The sequence below is a fragment of the Echinops telfairi genome, unplaced genomic scaffold, assembly GCF_000313985.2.
Source record: "Echinops telfairi isolate 266 unplaced genomic scaffold, ASM31398v2 ScPeMD7_7412;HRSCAF=8450, whole genome shotgun sequence".
NCBI classification, from domain to species: Eukaryota; Metazoa; Chordata; class Mammalia; order Afrosoricida; family Tenrecidae; genus Echinops; species Echinops telfairi.
Genome location: NW_022111312.1, coordinates 6,756,536 through 6,767,933, shown reverse-complemented (window position 1 = coordinate 6,767,933; position 11,398 = coordinate 6,756,536). Strand labels below are relative to the sequence as shown.

Here is an 11,398-nt window from a genome sequence, read left to right as displayed (position 1 = left end):
AGCATTCCCTTCCTCTGTTAGAATGACATGCAGCATTCCCTTCCTCTGTTAGAATAACATGCAGCATTCCCTTCCTCTGTTAGAATAACATGCAGCATTCCCTTCCTCTGTTAGAATGACTTGTTTCTTGCTCTGTATGCAAGCTCTACATGTGCACAGTGAAATTGTCTCAAACTCCAATTCTTCTCAATATTTATAATTGTTTATGGTCCGCGTAATTGAATGCATAGTTAATGTAGGCAAACATCTTTCTTGTATTCACTGCTTGCTAACCACAAGTTTGGCTGTTCAAACTCAGCAGCTGCTCCAAGGGAGAAAGATGACGCTTTCTACTCCTGCACAGATTTGCAGTCTTGTAAGCCACATGAGCAGTTCCACTCTGGGTTGCTGTGAGTTGGAATAAGCTTGCTGGCTTTGGTGTGCATCCTTATATGTTGGTGCTTTCTATAGAACATTGTTAGATGTCTTCCCTCTGTTTTTGAATCCTAGCGGCCTATACAACAGAATGAAACACTGCCCAGGGCTGAAAAAATGCATTTACTGTGCCAAATTATATGTGGGTTTGTACACATTAAGTATTAATAGCTCTTCCTGGTTTTCTTTTTTTTCTTCCCAGTTTACTTTTCATAAAGAAATTGTAGTAACTGTAAAGCTTCTCCCACTCTCATTTTGTGTGTGTGTGTGTGTGTGTAAGTTGTACTATCATACTTTTGCTCAAACAGTGACCCATGACAGATTAGTCTTAATAGCAGAAGCCACAGAACACTGGCACTCTCTCAGCATAATGGCAGGATGTTTCATGTGGACAAAAGCCGTTAGGAAGGAGTCTTTCATGATTGTTTTGTTTTCTAACAATTGGCTTACACATTCAGATGATGACTATCTCAAGCTTAGCTTGTGTTCTGGCATTTAGGCACCTTCCTCTTTGCTTCCTTAAACAGAGAGTTTTAAAAGCTCAGCCTTCCCTCATAGCTTCAAAGCTAGAAACAAACAAACCAAACTCAATGCCACTCAGTAGATTTTGACTCCTAGCAACCCATTAGGGCAGGTTAAAACTGCCCCTGTGGGTTTCTGACTGTAACTCTTAATATTTTTTTAAATCATTTTATTGGGGCCTCATACAACTCTTATCACAAGCCATACGCACATCCATTGTGTCAAGCACATCTGTACATTTGTTGCCATCATTTTCTTTTTTTAATAATTTTATTGGGGCTCATACAATTCTCACCACAATCCACAGATACATCCACTGTGTCAAGCACATATGCACATACCGCTGCCATCATATTCCCAAAACACCCGCCCTCCACCCTGAGCCCTTAATATCGGCTGCTCATTTTTCCCCCTCCCTCTCCAGCCATCATCATTTTCAAACATTTTCTTACAACTTGAGCCCTTGGTTTCAGCTCCTCATTTTTTTCTCCTCCCTTCCCCTCCCTCCCTCATGAACCCTTGATAATTTATAAATTATTATTATTTTTCCATGCCTTGCACTGTCCGATGTTTCCCTTTACCCCCTTATCAGTAGTCCATACCCCTGGGAGGGGGTTATAGATAGGTCATTGTGATTGGTTCCCCCTTTCTCCCCCACCTTCCCCTTCCCCTTCTGGTATTGGTCCTGAGGAGTGTATCTGTCCTGGAGTCCCTGTGTTTCCAGCTATTATCTGTACCCATGTACATGCTCTGGTCTAGCCAGATATGTAAGGTAGAATTAGGGTCATGCTAGTGGGAGGGAGGAAGCATTAAAGAACCAGAGGAAAGCTGTATGTTTCATCAGTGCTATACTGCACCCTGACTGGCCTATCCCAGTGACCCTTCTGTAAGGAGATGTCTAAATGCCTACAGATTGGCTTTGGGCCTCCACTCCGCACTACCTCCCCCCACCCTCCACCCCCCACCCCCCATTCACATTGACATGATTTTTTGTTATGGGTCTTTGATGCCTGATACCTGATCTGTTGACATCTCCTGATCACACAGGCTGGTGTGCTTCTTCCATGTGGGCTTTGTTGCTTATCAGCTAGATGACCGCTTGTTTGTCTTCAAGCTTTTAAGACTCCAGATGCTATATCTTTTGATAGCCGGGCACCATCAGCTTTCTTCACCATATTTGCTTATGCACCCACTTTGTCTTCAGTGATCCTGTCGGGAAGGTGAGCGTCTCAGAATGCCGGATTATTAGAACAAAGTGTTCTTGTGTTGAGGGAGTACTTGAGTGGAGGCCCAATGTCCATCTGCTTCCTTAATACTAAACCTATAAATATAAGCACTTAGATCTATTTCCCTTTCGTCATATATAAATATATTTACATATGTACGTGCCTGTATTTAAATCTTTATAAATGCCCTTTCCCTCCTAGTTCTCTTCTCTATTTCCTTTAACTCTCCTCTTGTCCCACTATCATGTTCAGCCTTCATTTGGGTTTCAGTAATTCCTCTCAGTTGATCAAGCCCTACCATACCTCCGACATCCTCCTCGCCATGGATTTTCGATCACTTGTTGTTCTGACTGTAACTCTATGGGAGTAGAAAGCCTTGTCTTTCTCCTGTAGAGCACCTGGTGATTTTTAACTGCTGACCTTAATCTCAGTAGCTCAAAGAGTAACCGCTATAGTACTGGGGCTCCTTCGAGGCTCAAAAGGGGGATTTAAACTCTTCTCCAGGGCAAGTCTTCCCTTTGGTATCTGGGTAAAGGGAGGGCTGAAGATGTGTTTAAAAAAAAAAAAAGTATTCTGTAGGGTTGCATAAGATCAGCTTCCAGAGCCTTTGCTCTCGTGTGTGTACCAGGTTTCTCCTAACCGGTTTTATTGTCAAAAAGTGTTTTAAATGATCTACTGAAGGTTGAAAAAATTCAAAACTTTTCCCCATCATAGTTTTTAATAAAATGAACTATTTTTGTAAAGTACACATCACCAGCGGCCATGCATATGAGTATGACCATTTTGACTACCCTTAATTTCTTACTTTTTCTTTCAGGTTGACTTTACATTTTGTCTTATGACTGTGACTCAGACTTTGCCTACATAGAAGGAGGGCAAATGCCTGTTGTTCAAGCTTTTTACATTTTCTGCCCTCTCACTGTAGGAGGAGAGAGCAGTCAGAGACCGGAACCTCCTTCAGGTTCAAGACCGTGACCAGCCCATTCCTTGGAAAGTGCAGTTTAACTTGGGCAACAGCAGTCGGCCCAGCAATCAGTGTCGGAATTCCATTCAAGGGAAGCACCTCATCACGGATGAACTTGGTAAGGCTGAGTCGCTTTTGTGGTCTGTGAGGTACACTGAGGGCCCTTTGTAGGGCATTTTTTAGGGACTCTTCTACAATACACTTTCCCTTTCATTTCTGACATTTCTCAATATGTTTCATACCCACTAATTGTTTGGGGATACCTTTAATGTCAACAAAGTGTGGTTTGATAATCCTAAATGTTCTTTGTGCCAGAAACTTAACAATTCTAGTATTTTATCATGTCTAAGTTCCTAAATGACTACCTGCCAATCTCCCCCACCCTTAGTATTTTCTAAGGTTGTATCCTTTACTTCCCATTTTGTTGGTGAACTCTATAGAATAAAAACTCAGTTCACCTCCTTGGTACCCTCACTAATATCCTTTACAGTATTGGAAATATTTAGGAAATGTAATTGTTGTTAAAGAGAAATCTTCTCTTAAACTTACTGAGCAAAAATTTCAAATGAATTGTAAGTACATTTAGAATACGTTATTCTTACAGTTAAAACAAAAGTTAATTTTGGTACTTTGTCCCATGTGCTTGCTTGCTTTTAAGTTTTACAAAAGGAGATTCCTCCATTGGTTTGATGGCTAGACTAGACAATTGCTAGAAAGAGCTCTGACTTCTTGCTAGGCATTATGCTGCTCTGATAGCCTTCCTTAAATATCATGTTTGATTTTTGCAGATGATAACAACAATGCTATTATATCAACAATTCCATTTATTCCTTAATATTAAATATCTAACCATTGTCCAGAATTCCCCGTGTCTTTGTAAATTGGTTCTTTTCAACAGGTAGTTGTATTTCTGTTGGCTTACAAATATTTTTCTGTTTGTTTGCAAAAATAAATCTTACTCTACTTCAAAGAGTCCTAGAGCTGGTTGGGTGTATTAACCTTTTGTGGTCTGTGAGGTACTAGATATAGTACTTGATATAGGTACTAGAATCTTCATCTGTACTTGATGGAAGTAATCACAGTGAAGATAAATTCTTTTTTTTGCTTGTTGTTAGAAATGTCTTTATTATCTCTTATTATTAAGCACCAGCTTAATAATGCAAAAAAAAAAAAAAATTCAAGTCACTCTTCCATAATGTCCCCCAATTCTCAATAAAGCACGTTTCGAGTAAAGACATGCTCTCTTCTCTCTTCCATATAAAACTTTATGAAACGAAGGCAAAGAACTGTGTACATCTTGCTGTCAAATGCTGCCCGTGGCCGTGGAGGCAGCGTCTGCCCATGCTCCCTCTACTGTCCGGGTCCCGAAAGACTCTTGTTCATGAACTGCCTCTGCACAAAGCATGTCTACCACTTGCTAGGCTTGTCATTCTGAGGGTCAAAAACTTTCTTACAAGCCTAAGTCCCGTCTCTTGCCTTAGCTGCTGCAAGTAGGCTCTCATCACTTCATCTTCCTGCTCGTTTGCAGGTTTGGCATAAATGGTGTTCAGTGGAAACCCGGGCTCTCCAGGTATGGGGAAGTTAGTGATGCCCAGCGTGTACATTTCTGTCTCCCCTTGGCTTCTGGAATTGTACTTCTAGAGTTTCTATAAGCATTCGGATATGCAGAGAGTGATGTATATTAAGGGCCTGTCTGCTTCATTCTTAATTTCATAGTTTTGGAAGGAGACATTGGCCTTGAAGTAATAGATGGACTCATCCACAATATTTATATCTTTTGTCTCTCAAGGAGCAGGTCCTTTGAACTGACTTATGATAGGTAGCAGGGCCATGTTTCCAATGAGTTTGGTCTCTGGGTCCAGGACAGAGGGGTGGTAGGCTGACATCTTGAAGGCACCGAGGCTGAGACTTAACTGAGTAAAATCAATGAGAGCATAGCACTTCCGGTCTCTAAAGATACATTCTTAAAATGAAAACCCCAATGTGTTACTGAGTTTTGGGTTTTGGTTTTTCTTAAGTTTGCATTCCCAAGAAAACAAAACAAAAAATCCTTCTCAAAAAGATTTTAAATTTATCAAACAAATGAGAGGGTTATTGGAAGTTGAAGAGAGGAGTCAGGAAAACTCCCCAAATAGCATAGAAGAGCCAGAAAGTTTTGTTCAAAAATACACTCCCAACTTGGCAACGATGCCACCTAAAATTTCTGTTTTACCATCCCATTTTAAAAACAATGTTGTCAACCTTTTGTTGTTTGTTTATTTTTAAGCAGTAAATGTTAGCAAAGGGAGATTATTCATGCAAGATGACACAATTAGACAAAGGACAGACTTAGGATGAGGACCAAGTGTTTGAGTTTTGATTTAGACTGTAGGACATTCATGGAGGAAATACAAAACTTCGTAGTTTAATTCTTTATTTCCATAAAACCTGAGGCTCTTATTTTTACCTTTGTGAAAGTAATGATAAAGGTAAACAGCTTAATATAGAAAATGTGCAAGAATGTATGCGTTTTAGAAAACACTTCACCATAAATATTGCCAGAACAACACATTATTAAACAAGGCAATCAATTAGAATTACACACTTTTCAGAGATTGGGAGCTAATCTCCCAGGCTGTAGCAACACACTTTGAAGTGGTGATTTTACAGGACTCACTGAAAATAATGTTTGCCTGAGTAGATTTATAATGCAAAATAAGAACTCTCTCTTGAGTGAATTCTGTTTCACCCAAAGCTCGAAAGACCTCTTGGTTTCGAGGCTGAGTACTAGAGGTCAGCACCGGGAGGGAAGAGATGGCTTGAGAAGCCTCCATTGATGATGTGATACAGAAAAGGAAGGGAAAGGAGAGAATTCCAACCAGTGGAGTTTAAGCCACACGTTATTTTACATCTTCCTGATACAGAAGTCATAGGATTGCCATGCATTTATCATTGGTGGCAGAATTTTGGGAAAAATGCTGACTTATTTACATTATTTTTAGCTATCATCCTTGGGACAAAAATGAACAGAGTTAGAAAGACTCCTAGAAATTTACTATGGCATTAAAATCCAACTTTCTTACTCTAGAAGACAGAATTGCACGTGTGTGTTTGTTTTTTTAAAGCGCCTCCTCCCAGGTAACTGACCTGGTTCTGTTAAGTGAGGGCTCTTTTAGTCGTGATTCTGCTGGTGCTTCTTCGTTTTGCACACACTTTGTTTTCCAGAGTAGTTGCTGAAGACAATCATACACATCACCCAGGCTCATTCTCTGAGGACTGGGAAACTGGGGCATTTGGAATGGAGTGATACTGGGAACAGCTGCTCTACACCTGAGAACCGGTGCGTGTACTTGTGGGCCCATGCGTGCACCTGGAAGTTTCCCAAGGGCCAAGTGGTATCCCACATGGACTTATTCATACATTTTTCTATCCCACTCCCAGAAGGATATAGAGAAATGTCTAGTTAGGAGCTCAGAACAATAAGTTAGCTCTTGGTAAGAGATTCTTTCCCCAAACGAGCATGAATTAACCGAATCAGAAGGTGTACGTGTATATAGATAATGGAATTTAAGAGATGTAGAGGAAGTTAAAAGATTTCTTTGCTTGGACACTGCAAAATGCTGCATTCCCTAATGTCCAGGGGTCATTGAACTCAGTATTTCTATTTACAAACAACCTAAATTGATTTATAAAGGTCAGGAAATGACTACTCTTTTAAAAGTATTTTTAAAACTTTAAACTACTGAATAAATGTCAAGAATTCAAAAGATAATTCTGAAGAATTGTTATTTGTTTTTAATCTAGAAGACTCATCTTGGTTTTTCTTATTTTCAAAGTTTTGTTTGAAGAAGACTGATATTTCTTCAGGTTAGATGAAAGACTGTGTGTAAGTTAGAATAGAAAAACATAGATGCAGTTAAATGTGTGACAGCAGACTGAAATATAATGGTGTCTTAATTCTCTAGTGCGACTATAACAAATACTACAACTAGACAGCTTTAAAAAACAAATTTATTCTCTCACAATTTAGGAGGCTAAGCCAAAACCCCACTGCCATCCAGTTGATTTCTACTAATAATGACCCTAGGTTTGGCTTCCAAGATTATAAATCTTCACAGGAGCAGACAGCCTCATTTTTCTCCTAAAGACTGGCTGGTGGTTTTGAACTGCGGGCCTTGTAGTTAGCAACCTAACTAACACATGGTCCGCAGTGCCACCAGAAGTCACATTCAAGGTGCCAGCTCTAGGGGAAGTCATTTTCTGTCAACTCTGAAAGAAGATCCTTGCTTCCTTGGGACCCCGTGTTCCTTGGACATTTATGTACCTTTGCAACAGTCTTCCCATGGGTCTAGCAGCTACTCAGCACAGGGACCCTGGGTCCATGGAATGCGCTCTGCATCTGGCTCTTATGTATTGGTGGTAGTCAGGTCCCTCTAATCTCTGCTTGCTTGTCTAATCTTTTCTGTGTTTCAAAAGGTATGGACTCAAGGGATAATCTAATCCTGTAGATATGCCATGCTTCTTTAACATAATTTCCCCTAATCTTGCCTTGTTAACATCATAGAGGTTAGGATTTACAACACAGGATAATTTCAGTAGATCTCAAAATGGAGAATTATTACCTAATACTGAGGTTCATGGTCTAGCCGTGTTGCCATATATTTGGAGGGAACAAAATTCACTCCATAACACGTAGGGTTATGGTGTGTAACCTGGTTAGAACATGGGAGTCCCTGTTTCCTATGAACTACCCCATGTAGGAAGCCAGCTCTATTCACATTATGTCTAACTTTGGCCTCTTTGGTGTTTGGGATGCCCAGACTGCAGATTCTCTCGCTCTTTGTTCTTTTAGTGTAGTATTTTCATTGCTTCCTGATCAAGGTGGGACTGCTGGTTGTATGCTAAAGTTGGTCTCTGAGTTTCAGGATATGTATGTGAAAGGAAGGATTTGCTGGTGAATGGCTGCTGTAACATCAACGTCCCTAGCACAAAGCAATATTGCTGCAATGGCTGCTTGTCTAATGGCTGCTGCAGCGCCTATGAGTACTGTGTCTCCTGCTGCCTGCAGCCCAACAAGGTATGTTGAATTGTCCTCATGGAGCATCCCCCTTTCCCATCTGCCTTTACTTTATGGTAAGCATTGGTCTCTTGTGAGAATCTTTGGAAAATAGAACCAGGAATGGAGCATTGTAGGTATCAGAAATTGCTAGCGTGGACTACCTTTGCCTACAAGTATAAGAGGTGGTACCATGCCCAGTGTCTTTAGTGGCTCTTTTGCAGAGTGTACCATTGTATTGCTATTTGGATATCTGATGAATAAGACACTCTCCCCAATCAACATTCTCTTAGCAAGGAAGAGGTATCCAAGGTTACCTTGTGCTGGCTTTGTCTGGAATTTATTACTGGTACAAACTTTTATTTCCATAGCAACTTCTCCTGGAGCGCTTCCTTAACCGGGCAGCCGTGGCATTCCAGAACCTCTTCTTGGCAGTTGAAGATCACTTTGAATTGTGCTTGGCTAAATGCAGAACCTCATCTCAGGTCAGAAGCTGCGATTTCTCTCACTTGGGGGTGGGCAGGTGAGAGTCAGGGGTGAGAAAAGGAGCATTTGGTGTTATATGCTGAAGGAGAAATGCTTCAAATGGAGCCATGTCAAGCATTGTTTGGTTTTGCTTGGTGTAATGATAGGATTTAGAATGACAAAGTGACATTTATACAAGGGAAGTAAAGCGTATAGTTAATCAAAGTCTAATCAACTTGTATCTTTCCTATCTGAATTGCATGTCTACGCTTTAAGTGGGAGCTTAAAATGATTTTTGAATGAGTGATGTACTAATAGTCCAACTCTTGAGAGAAGGTCTCTCCTCCCTGTCTGAAATTTGACTAAGGCTTTGCAGCAACCACTTGCTTAGAGTAAGTAGTAATTTGTTCTAGGGCAGAGTTGTGATTTATTTCAGATCTAAAGGGTGGGTGTTTAAAAATACATGAATAAATCTGTAGGTTGTCAAGCTCTCAATACTTATTTGCATGCTGTCATTAACTGCTTGGGCATCACATATTGCACCTGCTGCTGCCATCGTCTGAAAGTCTCTTGCCTTTCCATCGCTCCCTCTCTGCATTCTCCTCTCCCCGCTTTTGTGGTTGGGCGCTTGTCTTAGTTCTTCTTTGTGTAGTCTCATACATGTTTATTGCACCTGCACGCGTCTCCCGGCTTCTCTTCATGGTGCACCCAAATTGTTCTGCCTTCATCTGTGATAAGCAGTCATTCTCCAGAACTCTTGTACATTTGGTCAGATTTCTATATTCCACCTTTTGATTTTAGTTCTCTTTTATGTCTGCCTTGCTCTGAGTACATTCAGCATCACTGGGTAAATGTTTCTGGGATTATAATGAGCATGTGAGAACATTAAGAAATTCCTGATTGTCTTGTTTTGCTTGAAGAGCTTTGCACTTGAATGGGCTCTAAAGGAAATGGTCAAGAAGGCTGAACACACGACTCATTTTGGTTCAGTCTTAAATCTGTGAAATGTTAGAAAAGGTGAAGGTTTTTCTTTTGTTGTCCTTAACTGATAAAACCCAGGAGTTCTAGTCTGTAGTGAACTAAGCTTTTTGACTTTATCTTTATTGTAAAGAGTGATTTCCCAATTACCATTCAATTTTTATTGATAACTAAAACCAGACCCACTACCGTCCAGTATATTCCGAATTATAGTGACCCTAAATAGGGTTCCCAAGGCTTTGTAATTCCATACAGGAGCAAATAGCCTCATCTTTCTCCTGCAGATCCGCTAATAGATTTGAACTGCCAACCTTGCAATTAGCAGTCCAGTGTTACCCACCACCACCACCACCACCATGAGGGCTATGTCTTCCCAAAAAGAAGAGTTGGCTGTGCATCTCCTAAATTGGATTAATATTTACAATTTATTTATTTAACCTAATTAATGAACTCTAAACTAGTCAAAAACTCAACTTGCTTGTATGAAAAAAAAAATTACTCAAAAAGTAGCCATCAGGGTTGCTTGTCTGCATTAAACACTCGTGCACTTCGCTGAGCCAAACTAAGCGTGAGTGGCAGTGTGGGGTGTATGATTCATGCGCCAAACTTTTAGGTACATAAACTTCATGAAAGCAGCTGCAAGTGCATCTTGTCAGTCTCTCTCTGGGGTCTAATACTGAATTTCTTTGACGCACAGGGAGGGATTAGCCACAAAATACCCATTGACTCTTAATCTAGCTTAAAATAATGGGAGAAAAATGAGTTGTCTAGAGCCGCCGAGGTCACAGCCAGGCTGTTATAAAATCTCACTCGTGAACATAAAAAGAAATGTGCATGCTGGGATGTTATTTCCATTTTAATGTTCTTCTTTGGCAGCAGTCTCTGTTAGGCATTCCTCTTTGTTCTAGAAAGTGCCCTTTGGAGATGGACCCAGCCAGACTCCTACAGAGTGAATCTGACAGCAGTCCTCTTTCGATTTCTACTATTCTGAAATGAAGGTGGTGTGAAATTCTACTCTCTCTCACGGCGGTCTTGTCTTCCCTTTTGCCAACAGAGTGTACAGCACGAGAACACCTATAGGGATCCCATAGCAAAATACTGCTATGGAGAGAGCCCTCCCGAGCTCTTCCCTGCGTGACGGGCACAGGGACGGAAAGCGGGTGAGGAGGGCTTGGCCGAAGCCAGACTTCAGTGTGCACACTGCACACTCTCGAGCTGGACGAGGACCGAGGCGGCAGGAGGAAACCTTGGTTCCAACACTTCCCCTGGTGTTCTCTCTGGCTTCACTGGGCCCTGGGCTTTACCTACAGAACGGCATCGTAAAAGCCACCTGGCCAGCTCCAGCTTTGCTTCCCGGACAAGACCCAACTGCAGGCCGAGCTCTCGGTGCCGCGGACATCTGTGGATGACTCTACGGTGTACCTGCAAAGGGAAAGGGGAATCGTGTTACCTCCATGTTGGAACTCAAGTTTTCTCTGACACTTTGGACTGAGGCCCTCCCACTGTAAAATTATTTATTGGATTTTCTGTGGCGTTGTAGGACAGTTAAAATGTTTGGTGGAGGAAAATGCCTTGACTTTGTAGTTGAATATGTTCAAGGGAAATTTGTGGGGGATTTTGTTGTTCTTGTATTTCTTGAGCTAAGTTATTCTCCTTTTTGCCCAGATAAAATGTCTCATTTCTTAGAACATGGATTTTCTCTCCAGGAGGTGATTTTTTTACTTTAACAGCATCTGTCAGAGTGGGTCCCTGAGCACCAACACTTTGTGACATAAAAAATTACCTGAAAAGTTA

General features: G+C 41.1%; 1 protein-coding gene and 1 pseudogene across 3 annotated transcripts in view; one reads left to right on the top strand and one right to left on the bottom strand.

The window, feature by feature from the left end:
- SPRING1 (SREBF pathway regulator in golgi 1) overlaps positions 1 to 11,398 on the top strand; it is a 24,350-nt gene extending 12,952 nt beyond the window's left edge. The window contains exons 2-5 of one of the 3 annotated variants that reach the window (XM_004709552.2): positions 3,088 to 3,244; positions 8,031 to 8,182; positions 8,533 to 8,646; positions 10,659 to 11,398. In XM_004709552.2, the coding sequence (XP_004709609.1) occupies positions 3,088 to 3,244; positions 8,031 to 8,182; positions 8,533 to 8,646; positions 10,659 to 10,742 (507 nt within the window). In that variant the 3' untranslated portion in view covers positions 10,743 to 11,398. Of the gene's footprint in view, positions 1 to 3,087; positions 3,245 to 8,024; positions 8,183 to 8,532; positions 8,647 to 10,658 lie in introns of all 3 variants that reach the window. The other 2 variants (XM_045296827.1, XM_030887457.2) reach the window with 2 other exon arrangements.
- Positions 4,371 to 5,012, bottom strand: LOC101654001 (annotated as a pseudogene).